The sequence below is a fragment of the Simochromis diagramma genome, unplaced genomic scaffold (assembly GCF_900408965.1).
Source record: "Simochromis diagramma unplaced genomic scaffold, fSimDia1.1 OVJJ01000630.1, whole genome shotgun sequence".
Classification (NCBI taxonomy): Eukaryota; Metazoa; Chordata; class Actinopteri; order Cichliformes; family Cichlidae; genus Simochromis; species Simochromis diagramma.
Genome location: NW_024386927.1, coordinates 1032153 through 1057933, shown reverse-complemented (window position 1 = coordinate 1057933; position 25781 = coordinate 1032153). Strand labels below are relative to the sequence as shown.

At 42.1% G+C, this 25781-nt stretch overlaps 1 protein-coding gene across 1 annotated transcript; it reads left to right on the top strand.

The window, feature by feature from the left end:
* The first annotated feature begins 1946 nt into the window (after positions 1-1946).
* Positions 1947-24967, top strand: xkr4 (XK related 4). Its single transcript, XM_040037002.1, has 4 exons — positions 1947-3336; positions 15700-15899; positions 21271-21625; positions 21921-24967. Exons 1-4 carry the CDS (start codon positions 2642-2644, stop codon positions 22516-22518), a joined length of 1848 nt encoding a protein of 615 aa, XP_039892936.1. The 5' UTR covers positions 1947-2641; the 3' UTR covers positions 22519-24967.
* The last annotated feature ends 814 nt before the right edge of the window (positions 24968-25781 follow it).

Genomic DNA, 25781 nt, shown 5'->3' with positions numbered 1-25781 from the left:
AGGAGATTGTATATGTATTTTATTGTATTGTAAGCACACAATACTTTTTAAAACTACTACTGTGAATTGCATTTCTTATGACTATCCATCCATCCATTTTCTTTCGCTTATCCGGGGGCGATTAGGGGAACAGCAGCCTAAGCACAGAAGCCCAGACCTCATGTCTGCAATTTCGTTCTTTCGGTCACTACCCAGAGTTCGTCACCATAGGTGAGGGTAGGAACATAGCTCGACTGGTAAATCAAGAGCTATGCTTGTACGTTCAGCTCTCTCTTCATTACGATGGGCTGGTACAGAGTCTGCATCACTGCAGCTAAGCACCAATACATCTGTCGATCTCCTGCTCCCCTCTCTCCTCACTTGTGAATAAGACCTCAAGATATTTAAACTCCTCCACTTGGGGCAGCAACTCATCCTTGACCTGGTGTGAGCACTCCACTCTGGATGAGTACCGTGGCCTCAAACTTGGAGGTGCTGATTCTCATTCCTGCCACTTCACATTTAGCTGTGAACCACTCCAGTGTGAGCTGGAGGCCGCCACCTAATGAAGCCAACAGAAACACATGATCTGTGAAAAGCAGAGATGAGAATCTGAGATGATCCAAGTAGAAGCCTTTTCCCACTTGGCTAAAAGTACAAATTCTGTTCTCTTCAATAAAAATGAACTGAAATAGTGACAAAGGGCAGCCCTGACGGAGCGAAACTTATTGCTGACAATGTGAACCAAGCTCTTGCAACAGTTGAATAAAAATGCAATGGCTTGTAGCAACAGGCCGAACACCCCATACTGCTGAAGTACTTCCAGTAGAATTCTCTGACACGTAGACTGGTGGGGCAAACTCCCAAATATCTTAGAGTGGATAAAGAGCTGGTCCTGCGTTTCACAACCAGGACAAATACCACATTGTTTCTCCTGAATCCTAGGTTTGACTAACAGACAGACTCACCCCTCCTGTACCCTGCTATAGACTTTCCTGGAGAGGCTGAGGAATGTGATTCCCCTATAGTTGGAGCACACCCTTCAGTCCTCCTTCTTGAAGATGAGAACCACATCCCCAGTCTGCAAATCCAGAGGTACCACCCTAGATATCCATGCTACATTGTAGAGGAATGTCAACCAGCAACAGCCTGGTTTAACTGCCTCAGTGACAACACCCCCAGTGACGAATGAGCCGCCCCCTTATCCCCTCGTCCTGCTTCAGAAGATGTGTCAGTGGGATTAAGCAGGTCCTCAAAGTATTCCTTCCACCGCCCGACAACATCCTCAGCTGAGGTCAGCAGCACTACACCTGCACTATACACAGTGTAGCTATGACTGTCTACAAGGGCTAAGTGCATACTCTGTTCAATGTAAGCATGGTTAGCTTTAAAAAAAAAAGAAGAAGAAGATTTGAGTAAGATAAACATAACTTAGCTCATTTTTCATTAAGTTGCTCCAGTGTATTTCAGTGTATGTTCTGTCTGATGCTTCATTGTAAAATATCACTCAGCAGTGACTCCATGACCCACAAGCACCTCCACTCAGTGACCATGGGATATTTCTTTTTAGATTGAGCACTGACACATATTTATTGTATTCTTAATTATGGAGTTTCATAGGAATTACCACATCAGACTTTGAATGTTGTATATGAAAATCAAGTGCCTTTTATGTGACACTGGCTCATTAGTCAATGTGTACTTTAAGTCTTCCTTATATGCATTATTTTTATTTTAGGCGACCTTTTTAACAACTGGTAAGGAGCAAGAGATTAAAAGATGAAATTTTGCCCTTACAGTTCTTTCTCCTTAGTAGGTCAGTGAGAACTCTCCATGTAAACGAAAACATTTGCTTTGCCCTGTCCAGATCTCTCAGAGTAGTTAATGTCCTTGTGTTCTTCCCACTTTGCTGCCACAGTATGTGGAAGGTTTGAGTGGGAGGCAAACCTCCCGTAAGAGCATGGACCGCAACGTCCTGCAGATGCTGCTGAGTTAACAGCTGGATCTGTCCATGGTGCTGAAAACGCGTTCATGATGTTTCTATCCTGGTTCACATATCAGCTGCATGCTTTTAGTTACACTGAGAGGAACATGTTTGCTCTTCATGGCTGATTTAGGAGAGTCTTTGTATTGTAACAGCGCTCAAATGATAAGCAAACTGCCGAGAGACGGAAAACAGCAAAGAGAGGGAGAGTCGAGGGGGTTGGGGGAGATGATGTCATAGTTTTTAGTCTGTGCCAAGCAGATGGCTGCAGCCGTCCTCCTGTCGCTTAGCTCCTGCTTCCATCTCCATCCCAAACATCAGCCTCAGCTCCGGTGACTTACAAGCGCTGGAAACGGAAGCCGTTTAGAAGGACACAAAGCGGAAACGTCCTCGTGTGCGCTGTATGTGAGCGAATGATCCTCGAAGCATAGGGCCAGTCCAAATCTGATATGGACGAAAATACCGGACCAGGCACGGGGCTTCGATCGCTCTTCACTTTTGTCTTCATTCTGTATTATGACCAGACGACAGTGTGGACGAGCTAGTCCTGCCCAGAAAGGAGGAGGAGGAGTAGGAGACACACGCACAAGGGTGTCGACGGAGAGAGGCAGGAGCAGAGGAGCAAAGGCGGGGAGCAACGGGGGGAAATAGACTAGCTAATACATCAAGATACTGATAATGGCTGCTAAATCGGACGGGGTCCTGAAGATGAAGAAGAGCGACGTGGCCTTCACCCCTCTGCAAAACTCGGAGCACTCTGGCTCGGTGCAGGGACTCCACCCGGGCGGCCAGCTGGACTCTGCGGGCACCGGGGACGGGGATTTTGCCAACGGGGAGTCGCGGTGCTGCGGTGGGGGAGGCTCAAACTCGACGTGCCTTCGTCTGGGAAAAGGGCAGCAGAAATATACGGTGTGGGACTGCTTGTGGATCGTAGCCGCCGTGGCCGTTTATTTGGCCGATGTGGGCACCGACGTGTGGCTGTCGGTCGACTACTACCTCCGCCACGACTATTGGTGGTTCGGCCCGACGCTCTTTTTCGTTGTGTTGGGTTCCTTCTCGGTCCAGCTCTTTAGCTTCAGATGGTTCGTCCACGACTTCAGCACCGAGGACGGTGCCGATTCTGTCACCGATTGCTCCCTCATGGATGGGAATAAATTGCTTAGCGGCTCGGCCTCACACGGTGATGTTACTGCTCAACACCACCCGGCCACGCCGCAGAGGCAGGCGTCGACCGCCAGCAAGAACACCACCACTAACAGCACGGCGAGCACAGCGCTGGGAAACAGGAATAGGAAACGCTCGGCCTACTACTCCTTCTGTGTGTGGTTCGGCCAGTCCGTCATTCACATCATGCAGCTGGGCCAGATATGGAGGTAGGATGGAGGCCTTGGGCTGGCGTGCAAATGTATGTGTTTAAAATATTTAAATGACAGAGCAGAGGGCTGCTTTTAGGACCAGCTGCCATCTTTAGCTCCCCCCTCACACACACACACACACACACACACACACACACACACACACACACACACACACACACACACACACATGTTCCTGTGTTTACCCCTCCACCCTGTGCTAAAAACACGGGAAACTAGCCCAGGCCTCCCAGTCACAAAGGTAGTGGTGCCTTTGTGGTACAAATGTTGTGGCTCCTTTCTGTTGTCCTTTAAAACAAATATAGATATATAACGACCAGACGCCACAATATTAGCGAGAAAGCACCATCAATCACACAAGTCCCTATGAGCAAGCTTTGGGCAACGGTAGGGAGGAAGAACTCTCGTTTCATAGGAAGAAACCTCCCGCAAAACCAGGACAGGGAGGGAGGGGTTTCCATATACAACAATCAGTCATAGAAGAGAAAAGTGAAGAGAAGGTTGGAGCATAGAGAAGCCAAGGAAAACAGACTGTTGATGCTGGCAACATTTTACATATTTTAAACAAGAAATAATCAATACTAACTAAATAAAAAAGTAAATAAAACAGAAATAAGAAAAACTTTGATTGCAAAGAAAGTCTGCAATCAACTGCTCCTGTCCATAAGAGAGTTCACAATAAGATAAACGCATGGAAGGAAGATTTTGAAATGTGGTAGTAGAAGAACTACTGTCGAAGCAGATTGGAAGTCAGAAGCTCGAACAACAGCTAAATCCAAATAAGAGTAAATGATACCTTGAACAAATTAACATTCTTACAATTGTATAAAACCATCTTTTGCAGGCAATCCTGGGACACGTGTTAAAAGCGTAGGTCATGGGCAACAGCTCACAGGGTCAGCAGGTTTGAGTCCAAGCTTAAGTCCTTTGCTGTGTGTCTTTCTCCCATTTCATCGTCCACTCTCCACTACTACACTATCTACTAAAGGCAAAAGGCTGAAAGAAAAGTTTCATTTATTAGTAGTAGACCATTGTAATATACGTTCACAGTTTGAACTGAATCTGTTGTACACGTTCTAAGGTTTGCACCTATAGACCTGAAGGAAGAAGGTGTTGTGGCACTTTAATCACCTCTGACAAACTTTATTTCCGTTAACATTAACATTTTTCCTCCTTTATTCCTCTGGAAAAGCAGAGAGATTCAAACGATGCAGATTTACAAAATGTGCAACTTGTGAATTGGTTTATGCATTTTCAGCTCAGGGTGAAGTATGTGTAGAAGTATATAGTTTGCAGCATAACTATGCTGCAATAGGCATAGGCTGCTGGGGGATTCCCATGATGCATTGAGTTTTTCCTTTCCAGTCACCTTTCTCACTCACTATGTGTTAATAGACCTCTCTGCATTGAATCAGTATTATTGCAGGGTCTACCTTACAATATAAAGCGCCTTGAGGCGACTGCTGTTGTGATTTGCTGCTGTATAAATAAAATTGAATTGAATGTTTGTCGGTTTGTGAGGCTCTTTGCCTTCTTCCTGAAACCAGTCAGAGTAACACCTTAAAATCTGGACAAATCATTTGTTGAGGTTGTTTGGTGTTTGTTTATTCACAGTGGATTCTAAGTAACCTAAATAACAAATATCCACAACGACAAAGGAAGAAAGATTTCTTTCTTTAAAATGGTGAAATATTATACTGGCCTTGTCAGAAAAGGCCCTGTTCCATGGTGAGATTGCTTTCTCTGTGTTTGTGCAGAGCAGGGCGGAGCCCTTATTTACAGACCTTTGATGCACAGGTAGGCTAATGCATCTGTTTTGTATTGGAAAAGTAACCACAAAGGAAAGGTTGTATTTTGGACACATTTTTGGACATCAGTTCTCATTGTTTTGTGTTTTTTTCCACAATGTGTTTTGCAAGCCTTGACCCAAACTTTCTGGTTAAAATGAACATAAAGTTCCTTTTGAAAATGTGTGAATCTTTTATTTGAAAAAAATCATGCAGTCCGGTTTCTTTGAAGGCGGCCGTACGATTACCATTACAACGTATAATGTGGAAGGACAGACACAGGGCTGTAAAGCCAAATCTCAGACGGGGTTTGGACTTTGTGTTGTTTGATATACAAACAGTTTGTGGGACTTTGTCGTTTTCAACATCTGTTGGAAAAGAACAAATTCCAAGAGAATTACTGTGACTTATATGAATCCTTATGTAGAGAGTATATTAGCCTGTCATTATAAACACAATGGTAACTTTGGATGGGAGGAGCTAAGGTGTTATTCACCATCCAATAACTTTATAAATAGTGCACACTGAGTCCTACTGGTGTGTAGTATTTTAAGGTTCTTAAACACACACACACACACACACACACACACACACACACACACACACACACACACACACACACACACACTGAGGTCCTTAAGGTAAGATAGAGCCTGATTCTTCAAGACCTTTAAATGCAGAGATAATTCTGGATTTAACAGGGAGCCAATATAAGAGATATATGCTCTGTCTTTATAATCCCCGTTGGTTCTTACTGCAGCATTTTGAATCAGTCGAAGGCTTTCGGGGAGTTTTTATTTAATAATGAATTACAATAGTCTAGCCTAGAAGTAATAAATGCGTAAATGAATTTTTCAGCTTCACTGTGAGAGGACACGTTTCTGGTTTTAGTGAGCTTGAACAAATGCCAGAAAGCAGTCCTGCATATTTGTTTAACGTGTGCATTGAATGACAGAGTGTCTAGTTAGACACCGAGTACAATAACCTGAGTTTTATCTGAATTTAGAAGCAGGAAATCAGAGGTCATCCAGGTCTTTATGTCTTAAGTTTAACTAATTGTGTTGTCCTGTGAAACACCCAGGACCATGACATATCTGACTTCACGGATCGATAAGATCGATATTATTTGCAAAGGAATTAAATGCTATGCTATGCCTTTTAATTAACACTGCCAAAGGGAAGCATATATATTGTAGATAAAACTGGTATTAGCATAGAACTATGTGGAATGCCATAATAAAGCTGTGTGTGTGAAGAAGACTCGCTGTTTACGTGAACACATTTGAATGTATTATGTAGAGTTTAAAGCTCTACCACCTGAGCTACAACCAGCCGCAGCTCAGGTGGTAGAGCAGGTCACCCACTAATTGGAAGGTTGGTGATTCCCCATCTCATCCAGTCTGCATAACAAATATGCCTGAAAGAACTTACAGGGCAAAAAAACTGAAGGGGGCTGGTTGTGTAAAGCGCTTTGAGTGCTCAGATGAAGTAGAAGAATCAGTCCATTTAGATGAAATTCAGACCATTGCAGCACATTTAAAATCTTTGGCATGCTTTTATCTGCTTTTATCTGCAGTTTTGAATGCTGCACTGAGGTCCAGCAGGACAGAGATGAGTCTACTCGAGGAACCGTCACTAAAGCTGTTTCAATTCCATCATGAAACTTAACTGAAATTCTTTAAATAGACCATTCCTCTGCAGACGATCGGTTAAATCAGTAAAAGCTGGGTGAAGTGGTCACTTTTTAAGTAATTGTTTAATTACTGCCACCTTAAAGGCTTGTAATACGTATCCCATTCATAGAGACAGGTTCAACATATTTAAAATTGAAGCATATGAAAAGTTACCACAATTAAAATGGAAATAAAATACCGTCTCTCACTGATCCCGTACAAACCCTCCACTGCCTGGTTTAAGTTACTAGACTCAAACATCCGAAAATGTTTATGGAAAAATAAACCATCACAAATAAGTTTGAAAAGTCTAAACACAGTGGTGGTCGAGAGCTACCAAGTTTTTATGTTTCAGAAAGATTAACTCAAGCTGCTTATACATCCCGGGGCTGGGCCTAGAACAAGAACAGAACAGTATCAAGCATCATAATTGATTTATGGCTTAACATAAACCCTCTGTTCTGTCTTCAGTTGTCTCCTGTAAACCCATTTGGAACAATCCAAATATTTATGAGTAAAATGAATCAACAAAAATTCTGTCATGGCATGAGGAGTGGATAAAAGAAATCTAGAACATGTTATTCAACTTTATCAGGAACACATTTTAAAATATGGAATCGGCAACAACAGGTTTCTTGAATATCGACATTTTAAATCTTTTATGCAGGAAAGATTTAATCCCGATCAGCTGAACTTAGAAATATCTACAGAGCAAAGCTTGTGGTCACAAATATGCTTTAATACCTTCAAAATGACTAAAAGTGCCATGGGCGTCTCACACTGTTTCTTTTTGTTTGTTTGCTTGTTTGTTTGTTTGTTTGTTTGTTTGCTTGCTTTTTAATCCTGTCCTATATGACAGCTTTTGCAATTATAGATCTGAATGCTTTTTGTGTGGAAAAAGCGGGGGTAAGGTGCACAGTTCTGTGGCACCATAAACATCTGAACAGCTTCAATATCAAATGTATACATATAAAAAAATATTGTTACATATTTACAGTGTAGGTGATTGCACGTAAATTCAATCTTACAGAGTAGTGATGGTTGTTTGTGTAGTCTGTGTAGAGAGGAAGTCCTTGGATTGGGGGTGGAATGATCTGGATCCACTGTTGTGCCAAACACATTTTGTTTTTCCAAGAACAGCTCCTTAGATTCTCTACAGGCTCCTCTTGTTCAGGGCTTATCGGATTATTTTGTCATTTCTATCTGTGTTATTTCAGTCATTATACGTAGTACACAGTATGACCATGTCTAAGGCAGCACAGGCAGTAAAAGGATAGAGTAGAAGTAGAAATGCACAATGTCTCTTCAACTACGGCACCTGTAAGGAAAACAAACATGCAGCACCTGAAACACAGACATTTGAAAATGCACAGGTACATAAGTCAACAATCTTTTTGTTGTGTGTGTGGCTCACTAGGCCTTGGTCCCTGTGGGACACTCTTCTTGAGTGTGGGGAGGTTTCCATCTCCACTGGTTGTTGGATGTGGGTACTTGCTGGCTCCACGGCACCAGGCTGGGCACTTTGGCATTGTTGCTGGCCCTCAGGCCTGTGGTCTGAAGTGGTTTGACCTCTTTGTTGCATGGTGGGGTTCCCGCCAGGTGTCAGGCAGTTCTTGGGCACCTAGGGTCCTGTGGTCCTGTTCTCAGCTCGTGCTGGGAGGCCGACTTTGGCTGGAGTCTGCTGCCTCCTGCTCCTGGTTCTCTGGTGCTCCTGCCTTTTGGCTGTGTGCACTCCATCTGGGGCCCCCCTCTGCTCTTCTGGGGTAGATCTTCTTGGCAAAACTGTCAGACAGGTTAGGTTTTTTAAAACGGATATTAAAAGAATGAGTCTTTGACTAAAGGTAGGCCTTCTCTGACCTGCTCTAATAGACGGGAGGAAGAGATTACTGAAGTTAACCCAGAAATATCAACAGGAGAGAAAGAACATAACTCAATAACAATAAATAATTAATAAATAATAGCGGGATGCAATGTTTCATCTGTGGGTGTTTGAAATTTTACTTCTGAAGAATTTTATGAAGTCATTACTAGTTTGGGTTAAAGGGATGGTTGGCTCAACAGAGCTCTGAGTGTCAGCCTGGCTACACCCTGGGTTGTTCTTATTGTCTTCAATCAGTGATGAATAGTAAGATGTTCTGGCTTTACAGAGGGCCTTTTTATAATGCAACAGGCTAAAAGATTTTCTACATTAGTGAGATGAGATGAGCCACAGTATCCAGACCTACATGCAGTGAGGATCTAAGACTATTAACAAGATAATCATCCTCAGTGGGAGGAGAGTTTAGGTAGCTGCTCTGCACTGTGCTGCACATGGCATCAAGATAACAGTGGAGGGATTGACTTTTAGAAAGACACCAGCCACAGTGATGTGTTCCCCACTCCTGTGTAATCTGTTATTGTAAATTTAAATACGCAGCAGTGAACACAATTTCTTTGTTTAATTCAAGAGCACTTTGAAAAACAAACTGACCTGATACCAGCGTATCTAAATAAAGGCAGCATGTACAAACAATGAAAGATACAAACTAAACTCTAAACATCCCAAAGACGCCTTCCTGCATAAACAGTTTCAATGACGGACGCTTCATATTTGCTTTACCATTGTCTGCCTTCTTGGCTAATCATAATGATGTTGTTTTTGTTAAAATACTGTATCGATATTTCCAACCTACAAAACTGTCCACGGTTCATCATACCATGAACCGTCATTGACTTGGCTTAAAGCTTAATCAGGTTAAGTTTAGGTTGTGGGTTTCACATTCAAAGGCTTATTTATCGACTGCTTACATTATTCATGCTCCTCCTGCAGGAGGGGGACTGCTCGTGTGGTTACAGAGTCGACTGTTTGTAACAGCAAAGCTACAGTTTGCACATGGACAGTGAGCCAGGCTGTAAAATAAACTGCTGGTTGATAGACCCAGTTCTGTTTTCATGAAAATAAGATCGCAGCTATATGAAATCTTTGACAGCAGTTTATCCATAAACTACATAAAGTACATAACACCAGATGTATATATTTTTGTTATACTGCAGGGTGACACTTCTCTATTACAACTGTTTGACTCCAGGGGTTGAAATAGCTGTTAGGGTTATTCTTGTGTTATTTGCTGATTTGTTTACTTTCTGAGGGCATAAATAAATAGATGTTTATTCATGCAGTGATTGCCGACACTGGATATAGCAACCTTTTAAAAATCATTTGAAACTGTAAAGCTTTGCACATTGACATACATTTTCAAATGGATACTATTGCAAATACAGAATGATTCAAATCAATTTAATGTTACACCTTCTTCACCCTGTTATGCAACAATTTAGATAAAGAAATATGTTTTTAGTGATGGTGCCCCCTGTGGACAGAAACATGCATAACTGCAGAGAACATCTGCTTTTTCTCCTACAATACAAATACAAAATAGTGGACACATTCACTGCATCGTGGCTGGTGGTTCGAAACGTTGCACCTTTGTAAGGGCCAATAGGCAGAGAGTAAGGTGGTGCTAAAAAGTGATGACGTCCTGTGATGGGCTGCGAGTTACCCATCAAACAATGTGACATCAAGTGTTTCAATGTTTGATTTAGTCACTTTTTGGACCATGACACGATCTTTGGATTTTGCCTCTGTACTCTACCATAGTGTGTTTTTAATCAAGTAATGAAAATACTTGATACAGTCTCAGATGACAGGCTATAAAATGAAAGAAATGAGTAAGCTGACATCTCTGTAGCAGAAGTAGAGGCTGAAAAAGGTTTGAGAAGGCTGTTGTAGAACATGACGCTGTCTTGAAAACAAAATTGGAGAACATAGAAGTAGCATAGATGAAAGAGATCTGACAAGACAGAAATGAGGACAGATAAAAGCTAAAACAGACTTGGGAAAGATATATCTGACAATCTGGTGCCATATACATGGTGTCAAAAATGATGTAAATAACTGGATGTTAACTGGGTCTTGATATAGAGCACTGATTATTAGGGGGAAAGAGGAAAGGGATGGTAAAAGACTGTTGCACAGTTAGCTAATTGGTGCCATTTATGTAGCAGAATTTATGGAAGTTGCAGCCCTTATTGACTGATATAATTCCCAGCTACACCTTGGTATTCATAGGTGGTAACATAGCGGATCGTGGCCTGGACCAGACAGAAGGTTGCTCTGATTTTTCTGGTCTTGGATTGCAAACAGGAACCTTTGGGAAGCCAAGAGTGTTCACCCCAGGGCGTCTCTGTGAACTTAGTAAAATCATTCTAGTGATTTCTTGACTGCAGATTAACAGACTTGAACCACTGTTCCTGGAAATATGAGTTTAAATGTGTGGCAAAGAAGGAAAAATGAATCAGAGCTTTTGACTGGAGCAGAGAGAAAGTTTTGCTAGCTGAGGTTACTGAGCAGGTTATGAACTGCAGTGTCATTTTGTTAGCTTACTTTCCCAGCAGTATTTGGTGGCATCTCTGTGGAAACCTGCTAAAGCTCAGTGGAATGGTTTGGAGAGGATCTGCAGGATCTGGGCTGGAAATATTTATAATTGATAGGCTGAGAGAAGGAGGTCCATGATAAGATGATTAAAGAAAAGCAGATAGAATATAAGACTTTAAAAAGTCTGGTTGAAAATGGACTGTGAGTGCCACATAATGTGGGAATGTAGAAAACACAGAAATGAGAACACAACAGACACAGACAGAGAGAATATGTTTGGGGTGTAGTCCCAATCCTGAACTTTAGATAAAGGTTCATCATTTAGGACCAAAGAAGTGAAAAGGCCACTAGTACACAACCGTTCAGGCTCCTCTGGAGCCACAGCTTCACCATGTGTCTGGTCCATCTGACCATGAATAGACTGCAGCTTAAATGCTATCAGCTCAGATTCAATTCTAAAATTCTTTACTGCAACTTCATTTCACAGTCCATTAGCATGCTGCTAAATGACTGTGTGTTTTGGTGGTAGTGGTAATGGGAAAGAGACAATGGAATTGAATGCTTCACAGACAGAGAGAGAATAAAATGTAGGCTGGAGGCAAGCTGAAAAGTGGTAATGATGCATTTCTTCAAAAGAGTGTTTGCTTCAGGTAAAGACAGGAAAGGTTGCGCTGCAGTGTGCGTGCTTCTGTCCATGCTGCAACCCAACACAATAGATTTTCACTCTCTCTCTTTTTTTTGTAAAGTTAAATTGGATGTGTTATAATGCTTCATATCAAGAATTTATCAAATTCTAATTCAGAATTTCATATCTGTGGCTACAGCCACATTTACTGTTTGACATGTTTGGTGTCCTGCGACCGTACTTTTTTTTCCCTGGTGAACACGTGGGTAGATTCAGGTTGTGGTTTGTTCTGTCAGAGGTTTCTTGTGCTGTAGAAAAACTTTCCTCCCTCCTGTGGTGAGTATCAGGTATCATCAACATATATACACTAATAACTTATAAAAGATGACACATCTCATTTACCCTGGTCAGTCTGTTTCTAGTCTGTTGTTGGGACCCAACCAGCACTGATCAGCATGAGACTGAGGCTGCGTCCGGTCAAACTAATGGTCAGTAAAAAACAACTTAAATATAAATACAATCAGTGTTTATATTTAAGTCAGGGCAGCTGTGGCTACAGTGTAGCTGCCATCACCAGTGTGTGAATGTGTGGATGACTGAATGTAGTGTAAAGTGCTTTGGGGTCCTTAGGGACCAAGTAAAGCGCTATACAAATACAGACCATTTACAATGAAAGAACAATACAGTATCCACATCTGCACCAAATCTTCAGCATTCTTCCACACCAGCCTATTAATCAACCAAAGACCCAGACAGACTTTTAATTCATTTGAAAGCCTGATGCTTAGCCTCGTCCACCCCAGCTGTGAAACTCAGAAACCAGTCTTACTTGTTATCATCTATCGTCCACCTGGGCCTTACACAGAGTTTCTGTCTGATTTCTCAGACTTTTTATCTGATTTAGTTCTGAGCTCAGATAAAATAATTATTGTGGGTGATTTTAACATCCATGTAGATGCTAAAAATGACAGCCTCAACATGGCATTTAATCTGTTATTAGACTCAATTGGCTTCTCTCAAAATGTAAAAGAACCCACCCACCACTTTAATCACACTCTAGATCTTGTTTTAACATATGGCGTAGAAACTGAACATTTAACAGTGTTTCCTGAAAACCCTCTCCTGTCTGATCATTTCCTGATAACATTTACATTTACAATAATTGATTACACAGCAGTGGAGAGTAGACGTTTATCACAGTAGATGTCTTTCTGAAAGCGCTGTAACTAAGTTTAAGAATATAATCCACCCACTGTTATCATCTCCAATGCCCTGTACCAACACAGAGCAGAGCAGCTATCTGAACGCTACCCCAACAGAGGTCGATTATCTTGTTAATAATTTCACCTCCTCACTACGTACGACTCTGGATACTGTAGCTCCTGTGAAAACTAAGGTCTCTAATCAAGAAACCAAGTATTTGACTCCGTGGTATACAGTGGTCCCTTGTTTATGGCAGGAGTTACATCCTGCCATAAACATCGCGATAGCTGAAATCTGCAAAGTAGCCAACTTTATTTTTTACAGTTATTTCTGATGTTTTAAGGCTGTAAAAGCCCTCACTACAAACTTTATACACTTTTCTCAGACAGGCATGAAGGCTTTCACACTTTTCTATCTTGTTTAAACACTCTCAAAGACCTTTGTAGAAAAGTAAGTCCAGTATTATAGAATGAAACCAAAGGCACCAGCAGGTGACGACATTTCGCCGACGTTGTTGTGTTTGTTGTGGAGAAAACTCACAAACATACAGCACTTCAGTCACACTGCTAGCGATCGAAGATTTATGTGAATGTGACAAGCTGAATGCATTCTGTACTGTACGGGAGACACGGCACGAGAATGATTGGCAATGGTCTACCTACAGCCAATCAGGATGCAGAGCACAATGCGCTGTAAAAAAGAAAAAAGAAAAAAACATGCAAAATTGCACAACCAAAATAATCTGCGAAACAGCGAGGCCGCGAAAGGTGAACCACATTATAGCGAGGAACCACTGTACTTCTCAAACACGTAGCCTAAAGCAGATAATCCATAAGCTGGAGAGGAAATGGCGTGTCACAAATTTAGAAGATCATCATTTAGCCTGGAGAAACAGTTTGTTGCTTTATTTAAAAAAAAAAAAAAAAAAAAGCAATGCTGAATTACTGTAATTCATTATTATCAGGAAGTCCTAAAATCTCACTGAAAAGCCTTCAGCTAATCCAAAATGCTGCAGCAAGAGTCCTGACAGGAACTAGAAAGAGAGAGCATATTTCTCCTGTTTTGGCTTCCCTTCATTGGCTTCCTGTTAAATCCAGAATTGAATCCAAAATCCTGCTCCTCACATACAAGGTCTTAAATAATCAGGCCCCATCTTATCTTAATGACCTTGTAGTACCATATCACCCTATTAGAGCACTTCGCTCTCACGCTGCAGGCCTACTTGTTGTTCCTAGAGTATGTAAAAGTAGAATGGGAGGGAGAGCAGCATGTCTTTATCCTGTCTACCTCCCCCAATCACAGCAGATGGCCCCGCCCCTCCCTGAGCCTGGTTCTCCCGGAGGTTTCTTCCTGTTAAAAGGGAGTTTTTCCTTCCCACTGTCGCCAAAGTGCTTGTTGGGGTTTTCTCTGTATGTATGTCAATACAATTACAATATAAAGCGCCCTGAGGTGACTGTTGTTGTGATTTGGCGCTGTATAAATATACTGAATTAAATAGCGTGGGTTGTCTATCGATTCAGTGCCTGGCTGTTTGAGCCTGTGTGTTGAGGTATTCTTGTGTAAGATACCGAATCCCAAGCTGCTTCATTGGGGGCAATTTGTATGAAAACATGGTGCTAAAGGATAAAAACAGAAGGTGCTTGGGTGTTTGAACAATAGTAGTAAAATTATTTTTAGTGCTCAGTTAGAGAAGAAAAGCACAATATATACACTGTGTGCGTGTGTGTGTGTGTGTGTGTGTGTGTGTGTGTGTGTGAGATGTGCTTAAAAAGCTGTTAAGGGTCATGAAGAAACAGGTGATGCACATCAGAGCAAGCATCCAGGAAACATTAAAGGTCAAGTGAAAAGTCTAAACTGGGAGAAACTGTTAGTACAACAAAATAAAGCAAAAACACTGTGAAAAGTGTGTTGTGCGCTCTGCTGAGAAGGTGGTCGGCTGCAGACTCCCATCTCTGCAGGACCTGTACACCTCCAGGACACTGGGGCGTGCAGCTGGGATCTCAGCTGACCCTTCTCACCCTGGACACAGTCTGTTTGACCTGCTCCCCTCGGGCAGGAGGCTCCTATAGGAACAGTTTCTTCCCCTCTGCTGTTGGACACATGAACAATACACCACAAACACATGACCCGATACTGTGTTCTCTGCATCTGTTCCATGTTTGCACTGATCATCACCTGCGCACATGTATATATTAATCTGCTTAGCACTTTTAAGTTTTATTTTTATGTTTATTTAAGTGTTGTCTTACAGTATGTTTTGTACCGCAGCAATTTCCTAATGTAAACCTGCTCAACATTTGGCATTAAAACCCTTTCTGATTCGGATTCCCACAAAATCATTGAATGATCTGGATGAGACGTCTCAGTAATATTTTTGCCATGAAGTTTTATGCTATGGGACCAGAATAGATTATCAAAAGTAACCTTTTACTGTCTTCATGTGTCAGTTGGCAGCAGCCTTGTGTTACAGATTATTAACGTCTTCTATTGTTAGAAATTAATAGCACATTATTATATACATTTGTCCAAATTTCCTTCCATTTGCTACTTCCAAGAGAAGGTGAGTGATAAAGTTTGGATTTCAGAAGAGTTGATGTCCTGTGCTTGAATGTTTGAGCATGCATGGTGGATGTTCAGGCACTGTATTTTTCCCCTCAGGTATTTCCACACCATCTACCTGGGTGTTCGGAGTCGTCAGGGTGCTGAGACGGAGCGCTGGCGTTACTACTGGAGGATGGTCTATGAGTTTGCAGATGTGAGCATGCTGCATCTACTGGCAACCTTTCTGGAGAGCGCTCCACAACTGGTGCTTCAGCTGTGCATTATCATCCAGACACACAAGCTCCAGGCTGTGCAAGGTAGTAGCCCCACACACATTCAAACAATGCTGCACAATTGTGTGACCATACTGATGCCAAACATTTTTATATATGGCCTGTATTTTTATAGCGCTTTACTTAGTCCCTAAGGACCCCAAAGTGCTTTACACTACGTTCAGTCATTCACACACTGGTGATGGCAGCTACATTGTAGCCACAGCCACCCTGGGGTGCACTGACAGAGGCGAGGCTGCCGGACACTGGCGCCACCGGGCCCTCTGACCATCACCAGTAGGCAACGGGTGAAGTGTCTTGCCCAAGGACACAACGACCGAGACTGTCCGAGCCAGGGCTCGAACCGGCAACCTTCCGATTACAAGACGAACTCCCAACTCTTGAGCCACGATCGGCATGATTGTAGCTGAAGCTGGTAGAGCTATTTGTTTGTGTGTACATGCTATCTTATGGATAGAAATGATTCTTCAAAGCCACATGTGAATTTGAATTCTGTCTGTAATTCTGTGTATAGACAGAATTTCTAGGTGCAGCCAGCGAGCAGAGGGTTTGTGGTTCAGGTGACTCAAGATCACAACTGTGGTTTTTGCAGATTATTTGATTTTGTTGGCTTCATTTAGCCATGACCTCAGCTTGCACTGAGGCGGTTTGCAACGTGCTGTGAAGTTGGTGGCTTAGAATCAGTACTTTAAAGTCAAAGGCCTTGATCCTCAGTCAGAAAAGAATGGAGAGTTTTAGTGGTTTGGTCTTGTTCATGAGTGTGGGGAGAGTGGAGTGGGAGACTGACAGATGCATTGGCATGGCATCAGCAGTGATCTAGATTCTGTATCAGCCTGTTGTGGATTAGAGAGAGCTGAGCATGAAACCAAAGCTGTTGATTTACTGGTTGAGTTACATTCCTTCCCTCACTTATGGTCTTGGTAGAAATGAGCTTCCTCCAAATCAAAGAAAGCTAGCTGAGGTGGTTCAGACATCAGGCAAGGATGCCTCACAGGCACATCCAAGGTGTTACGGCCAAGTCTGACTGGGAACCTGCTTGTGAGTTTTACCAGTATTTCTGATTTGTTGCACTCTGAACTTTAATTCTCAATAATATAAATGAATAATTCTCTGATTCCGTTAGCTTTCAAACCTTTTCAGTCAAATGGCTGTAGTTAAACATCCAGTTCTCTCACCCGGGGCGTTAGTTCGTCATCCTGGATGTGCAAGACTTGCTGCAGTGTCATGGTCATGTAATGTCCGTTTCCTAATTATGCAATAACCTGTGAAGCAGATGAAAGATCAGGAGGTTGTTTTTAGTAGCTTTGCACTGAATCTGGAAATATGAGGCCCAAAGAAATGTGTGTGCTAAAAAATAGCTAAAAAGAACAATCAAAGAACTTTTACTTGGTCAAGAAAAAAACATTTACAGCATCTACCCCATGACTAGAAAACTGTGGAGGAGAAAGTCTACAAATCAGCGTTTTTACAACAAGATGCACACGATGAAACGCTTACTGCAAAAACAACCAATGAGTTTCTCCAGACAAAGACGTTGGATATCTTGTTATGTTGCTGAACATGACAAGATGTGTTACAGTTCAATTTTATTTATATATATTTTATTTATATTGCACCAAATCATGAGAACAAAGGTTCTAATTATGCAAATGATTCAAGGTGGAATAAGAATGCCCTGGAGCAGTATCTGTACCTGCTGCATTCATCTTTCCAAGTGTGGTGTCAGGTTTATATTGTTGATTGTCATTTATGCTTAGAAATATTTACTCATATATGCTTAGAGTTTTATAATGGATTGCATAATGATAGAGGTCTGATCCGTAGCAGTCTGCAAAGACTCTGTGTGCCTCTGTGACAAAGTGGAGGAGCAGTTGCAATTCTCTCCATTTGTTCCACATGTGTTTACCTTTTTTTGCACATTGTACACATTATTCTGTTTCTATGTATTTGCTATGATTTGCAATTTGTCAAGTAACATTGCTTCACTCACTATGCCGGGTTTGTTTGTGGAAGCGTTTTGTTGCCGGCAAATCAAACATTCTGCAAATTAAGGCAAATACTCAGTTACATGTTTCTTTATACTTTATTATGTTACAGATTAAGTCATTTGTTCATACTTACTTTGTTTGTCTTTTCAGTCTTCATGAGGGTCAGGTGTGGGGAAACGCCCGCCTGGCATTTCCTCATTTTAAAGTCCTGATGATGTCACATATGACATCATCAGGTCAAACCAAGTGGAGGGGTTTCTTTGTCCACAGAGATGCTTCCTTTTGTTTGTGTTAAGGTTTAAAGGGATTTGTTGAATGTTTTTCCTTTCGTTAATACTGCCATTTAGTTGTGTAAATGTGCATATTAGAAGTGTGTAGAGGTTTTGTGTTTTTAGATCATCTGTGTAGAGTTTTAGATCCCTCAGTTTGAGTGAGTGGTACTGGCTGGGCAATTGGAGGGAAATTGATGGCCCTATTTAAAGCCAGTCTCTACCAGCTGCAGCAGAGAGGAGAGGAGAGTTACGTTACGTTACGTTACGTTACGTTACGTTACGTTACGTTACGTTACGTTACGTTACGTTACGTTACGTTACGTTACGTTACGTTACGTTACGTTACGTTACGTTACGTTACGTTACGTTACGTTACCAGGGTCGTGGGCTGGTGAGGTTTGTTAATTGAGTTGATTTTGGGGGGGGGGTTGTTAAGTTACACATTAAATTAAGTTCACTGTAAATAAATTGCTCACCTCTGGAAATCTGAAATGTCTGCGTAGTCTGCTTCCCCCCACCTTCCTTGACGTTCGAGTCTGACTACTTCACAGCCTCCCAGAGTGCTCTGGCATACACACACATCTTAAGGTCATGAGAGAGGTTGTACCTTCTCTTACTGATTTATGGTATAGGAGGACACCTGCTATGTATCTGCTTAAGTATAAGTGCCTTTTGTTTAGGTGGACCGCTGGACTCCTGGGACCAGCTTTGGGGAGTCATTCACAGATCACATCTTGACACACACACACACACACACACACACACACATACCTACACGACACACAGACAAGGTGCTCTTTGTTCTCATGTATGCCTGTGTAAGACGTCACATGTTAATGAACCTATGCATATTCATATAACCACAATAGAGATCGACAGACCACAGATGACTTTCGCGCATTGCATTGTGGGTACGAGTGGCAGCAAAGTCAAAACACTGCATCAAGCGCTAGTATTTCCAGCACCGCTAATCATTAATTCTGCGGTTTTAATCCCTACTTGCATTTTATGTGCTCCCAAAAACAGCTCTGTACAAAACGACGGAAACACGGCAGCTCCGCACAAAGACAGACGTGACGAAAAGGCAAAAAAAAGTAGGAGGAGCAAATCAAAGGAGTGGAAGGGTCAGACCCACACGAGCACACAGAGTGGAGTAAGCACGTTAGCGTGCTGCACAACTTTCATCACGCACATATTTATTATTATATGGTCCTAAGTGTGAGTGCACACACTCACAACATGTTTAGTAACTTCAGATCCTGCAACAAGCCCAGGGCCAGCTTACTTTGCTGATTTGGACGACTCCATCTCACAGCTGCTGTTACAGGCAAACACATCTGTGTGTCCTTTCAGGTTGTAGTGTTACACAACATTTTCAGATCTAGTAGAAATAAAATGAGTGTTTGGTAATTCATTCAATTTGTTGTCTTTATTTATAACTGGCATTATTGTTTCGTTCTGTTAGAGAATCTTACAGGAAAGAGGCAACGTTGTAAAAATCCATCAGCTTTATTAGCTGCTTCGGTGAAAAACAAATCAACAATGCAAAACAACACACTGAAACAGTTATTCATCACTTGATTGCTTCAATACAACACTTGGGCACATATATGCAGACGTGGCTGTTTTGATCTCGCTCTCTCTTAACCAATCAAATCTGGCTGTGGTAGCAGCTTTAAACTCGGTCTGACCCAGGCTGATGGAGGGGCCCAGTCTGGATCACATTCCTGCATTTTGTTTCTGGTTTTCCTACAAAACACAACAAACATGAGCCCGCAAAGCCGCAGTGAACAAAGCAGCATAGCAATGAATTCAATTCAAATCAATATAGGATTTATTTGTAACCTACATCAGCAATTATGTTGTGATAAATGACGCATTAACTACAACAGCAGACTGACCTTTGTGGGAATGCTTGGAGCAGACTAACCTGTGAGCTGCAGTGTTCTGGGACGTTATATTTGGTCTTCGAATGGCTGCAATCCAGGCCATCCGTCGCCTCTTTGGTACTTCGGAAACACGGCTCGAACAATTTCTCTTCCACGACGGAATCCGATAAAAAACGATCTCTTTACCCGTCGGCTTCCCGTGGCTGTCATGTGACTATTGCAGTTAATAATGCAACAGCTTCTTGTCATTCTTTGTTTTTATCGCTGTGTGACTGATTTCATATGAAAGCCTGCGTGCGCTAGTACCTCTTGCCACTCGTACCTACAATCCTTTGCGGTTTTACCCCAGAAATGATGTCACATTTTCAATCTCTATAAAGAGCAGTGCTACGAGGGAGCTGGCGAGAGGGACTGGGGTTCGAGCGGAAGGAACGGCGCCCGTCACAGTTCTCTCCCTCGTGCACGAGTAACACAAAGAGCTCTGGTGACTTAGATTAGATTAGATGAAACTTTATTAATCCCTCGGGTGGGTTCCTCCGGGAAATTGTTTCCAGTAGCAAAGCACCGAAAGAAGTTGCATGTTACAGATACATTAAGGGGAATGAGAGTAAGGATATAAGCATAAATACACCATATATACACATATATAGATACAGAATATACAATATGGATAAATAGGATTGCTCATTTGAGTGAGTATATTGCACAGTCAAATATAAGAAAAAAAGACAAAACAAAAACAAATATTGCAAATATTGCACAGTGTAGAGAAGCACCTACAGCTCAGTTGTTCCCGCCCTCCCATGTCCCCCTGTTTCTCCTCCCTCTCCCCTCCAGAGAGGAGTTAAACAGTCTGATGGCGTGTGGGACAAAGGAGTTTTTAAGTCTGTTGGTTTTTGACTTTGGGAGAAGCAACCTGTCGCTGAATAGGCTCCTCTGATTGTTTACGACCGTGTGCAGAGGATGCCCGGCATTGTTCATAATGTCCATCAGTTTTTTTAAGGTCCTCTTCTCTGCCACTGTCACCAGAGTGTCCAGCTTCATGCCGACCACAGAGCCCGCCTTCCTGATTAGTTTCTCCAGCCTGGATGAGTCCTTCTTTTGACTTGTGCGTTGCTTTAGCCATTGTAGTAGAATTGTCTCATTCCAGCGGGGGGCCTGTGCCAGACAGATCCATCATGTGGTGCTTCTGTAATCCATCCGTTATGTGGTTGTGAAAACAGTTGTTTTCTCTCTGTCTCTTTAGGAATGACAGCTGCAGCCTCCCTCGTCTCTATGGCCTGGGCCCTGGCCTCCTATCAGAAGGCCCTGCGAGAGTCTCGGGATGACAAGAAGCCCATCAGCTATCTGGCAGTGATTATCCAGTTCTGTTGGCACTTCTTCACCATAGCAGCCCGAGTTATCACCTTTGCTCTGTTTGCGTCTGTATTTCAACTCTACTTTGGCATCTTCATCGTCCTGCACTGGTGCATCATGACCTTTTGGATTGTCCACTGTGAGACAGACTTCTGCATCAGCAAGTGGGAAGAGATTGTGTTTGACATGGTGGTGGGCATAATCTACATCTTTTCCTGGTTCAACGTCAAGGAAGGACGGACAAGGTGAAGACGTTCTCCATCAGTGTGATGTGGTTCAATTTTTAAACAATGCTTTAACTCTTCTGTCATTTTTAAATGATAAGCGCTTGGTTGCAGTAAGTGCAATAGTTGAAACGTCCTATCATGCAAAAGAAATTCAGCCATTCCTGTTTCTCGAGCTAGTTTCAACTTTAGCATTTAGTACTGACAACTCTGTGACTTATGAAACAATCTGTGAGACCTTCAGCTTATTTTAGTGATAGTTGCTTGCAAATACTTGCATTTATTTGTTGTTATTATGTCTCATGTCTCTGTGCAGGTGTCGGCTTTTTATCTATTACCTGGTAATCTTGATGGAGAACACTGCTCTCAGTGCGTTGTGGTATCTCTACCGATTTCCTCAAAATACTGACGCCTTTGCAGTGCCAGCACTCTGCGTCATTTTCAGCAGTTTCCTCACCGGCATTGTTTTCATGCTCATGTACTATGCCTTTTTTCACCCGAACGGGCCACGCTTTGGACACTCACCAAGTGGCCAAGGCCTTGACCTGGACCCTACTGCTCAGTTCTCCACTCTGCCATCAGAAGGTGCCACCAATTCACTGCGTTCGAACCGAGGTGCTACCACAACTCTAGAACGACACGACAAGTATTCTGAGCGAGATGGCTGCATGCCAGTGTTTCAGGTCCGATCCACAGTGCCATCCACGCCATCTTCTCGTGCTCCACGCCTAGAGGAGAACGTCATCAAGATCGACCTTTGTAGGAACCGCTATCCAGCCTGGGAGCGTCATGTTCTGGACCGCAGCATTCGCAAAGCAATTTTGGCCATAGATTGCTCATTGACTCCTCCACGGCTGCAGTACAAAGATGATGCTCTGGTACAGGAGCGGTTGGAATATGAGACCACTCTATAGTCCGCTCGGCTTTCGGAAACCCTGCAGGGGCACAGCAACAGAGTGGTATCCTGTGATCACATAAACAGCAACAGGAACTGTGGCAATAAGAATTTGTTACTGAGTTCATCAGTTTCAATATCTTCATCTCCCATTGCTGTCGTTCTTTTTCTATTTCCGGGTATCAGAAGTGTCGAGAAGCAGTCGGGACTGTTGGTAATGGCTGGATGACCAACTCAGTACAAGTTCAGTTAGTGTCACTGGTGGGATTGCTGCTGGTCAGATTGTTGCTATTATTTTTACTAACACTTATCTGGTAAATGCTGTCTATGGACTAAATACTAAATGACACTCTGCTTAGAACAACAAGAAGCAAGTGTGTTAAGGGGTGTTAAGTTAAAGCTGTAAAATAATAAAAAGTGGAATTGTCCATTGTCCATACAGACAGCTTTTAAGTCACCAGATACACCCATAAAACAAAGGAGACCTGAATTACAAACTCAAACTTGTCCAAATGTGTTGGTGTCCTACCATATCAGCCACAAGCAGGTGGGTACTCTCAGTCATTACTCTCTTTCTCTTAGTGCCAAAAAGGGTCATTGGGAACATCCTCTAGATTCCTCTAGAAACAACTTAGGGTTGCCTGCATAATCCAGAAGGTTCTTCTTTGAGCTAGGCCTTTCAGTGTTATTGGACATCTGTGATCAACACTGGAAGATGGCCAGAAAGTGACCTACGAGAAGACAGTGGTCAAAGTAGCATCTATGAGCAGTGATGGTGTTTTGTTTGGGCAAAACGTACTAAATGATGAGGCTGAATGTTATAATAGGAAGCAAGAAAAGGGGGCAAAGGTTAAACACTAGCTAATGGTCTCGTTCTGAAAAGGAAGCATTCAAACTTACCCAATGCCAAGAAAAAAAATCTTCCTGGCAGCTCAACATAACTATTTGTAGTCCGGCCTCAGAAACACAGCTGCAGAATTATTCTAATCTTTGCTTGTATGTGGAGGGTGAAAGCATGTGCCAGACACCAATGAACTGAAGAGAGGAGAGAGGATGATACCGGAAATGGAAATGAGTTGAGGATCGAAACACAGACAAGCAGCCAACTCAGCCATTCCAACCAGGATGTACAGTACTCATGCAACATGCAGCATTTTTCTTTTAGAGATGAAGTAGAGGCTACTGAAGTCGTGTGTGTGTGTGTGTGTGTGTGTGTGTGTGTGTGTGTGTGTGTGTGTGTGTGTGTGTGTGTAGTTTACACAAAACAAGCAAAGGAACATGTGGTTAGTCTGTCTGAATAGAATCTTTGCTGTAGGTATGCAGGTGACACACGTCACCTTTCGAGGAAAAATTGCCCTTTTTAAAATCACTTTTTACATTTTGACTCAACACATTTACCAACCAAACCACACAACACAGGTTAGCATAGTGCTGGAAGTGTCCACTGGCAAATGAGAAACCGAGACAGGAAAAAGCTTGATCCTGATCATACTACATATCCTGCTCTGGAAAATAAGCGATGGAATACAAACATTTTCCATACGTAACTTTTAGTAACAAAGACAGTAAGTGTAAATAACAGAATGTAGGATTTATTCAATCAGAAATGCAATGCTGTGACAGGCGGTTAACCAAAAATGACTATTGGTGGTGTTAAATGATGAAACTGTAAACATGTACAAGCTCCAACAGATGGCGTTTGGGGCCAAAGCATTTTTCAAAGTCCAATCTAAGTATTAAACATACACACATAGTGTTGTTATGTGGAAATTACATTTATGAAAATACCTCAAACATTTATTGTTTGAGGTATTGTTATTTTCCAAAATGTTTATGCTGTACTTCCAGTAGCTTGTCATGGATGACCTGGATCAAGATGGTGCCTGTTTTTCCCAAAAGTTTGTTCCAACCTGGTAGCAAGTTTCAGGGGAGTCAGGGGGTCTTACAAAATTCAAAGGTTGATATAGTGCATTATGATGTTGTGCAGTGCACTATAAAAAAATATGAACAATACTGTGTAAGTCTGTGTTTGATGTTACCAGTTAAATTGTCCTAGCCCGGTTGGTGTGGTGTGTATTCCAAACCTTGGAACATCCCTGAAAGAGAGAACCAGAGACTGAAGACATAAGGAGGTGCTGTGCCATCCCATTTGCACCATTCTGCTTACCCTCAAAACCCAAATAACTTTACTTCAAGAAACGCTGGGCAGCAACAGACAATATCACCTCACAGACTAGTTGTCTGTTAGTCAAGAATTTTAGCTCTCTCCCTGCTTTTCCTGTGCTAAGATAGTGTCCAGATAAAAGGAAATCTAGGTGGTCTTTTGTCCAAAGTCTTTGTTTTAAAGCATGGAAAGAGAAAAACACAAAGCGAGTCAATGATAATCAGGATATTCTGACCGGTCATTGCAGTTATTTGAAACCACAGCACAATGGCCGTCATAATCTTGTTTAAACAAAGATATAAGTGAAAAAAGACTCATTACATACAGACCACTTAGAGAACGTACGGTTACGTTGTAACCTTGGTTCTCTGAGTGAGAGACTATCTCTGCACTCCGTACATATGGAACATGTAACGGAGTTGAGAGATCTCGATATGATAGAGAACCAGGATGATGTGTATGCAGAATATACTATGCTGGTAAGTGCTGGCATATTCCCACCATTTTTTGTGGTTTCTATTAGATAGAAGTTTCAATTACATACTGTATGTTAGGGTTTTTTAATAATTGTGTTTTCTTCGTGGTGACAAGTCAAAAATGTTTTCTGTAAAAAAAATAAAAATTCAAAGAAGCAATCTTGAATGATACAGAGATATTTTTGTGCTTACACCCAAGCCTCTGTGTTTTACCAGAGACATACTTTTAAAGGACTATAGCAGTGGTTTTGCACGTTTTAGAAAATCTTTTTGCAAAACCTTTTGCTGTATTTCTCGAGTTTCACTATAGTCTTTGAACTTTTGTTGTTGGTTGTTATTATTATAAAGTAATGCATTGGAGACTTCCTAAATATCCGGTCGTTAAGTCTGACGTCACTAGCCGTGTCTGGGCTCAAACTCCGCTGCAGGTCCATATATCAAACGATCACTATGGCATTACTGAGAGTTGAAAAACTGTCTAAAGTCTTTCATCTTTAATAAAATGATCAGCGTTCTGCTCTACCAGGTGTAACAATTGAGTTTAACATCCAGGCATCCATGAAAACGGAATTTATGACATTTAACAGAGAAGTTAGCAGGAAGTTAGCTCGCTAGCTTCTATCTAAATACAATATAGTATGT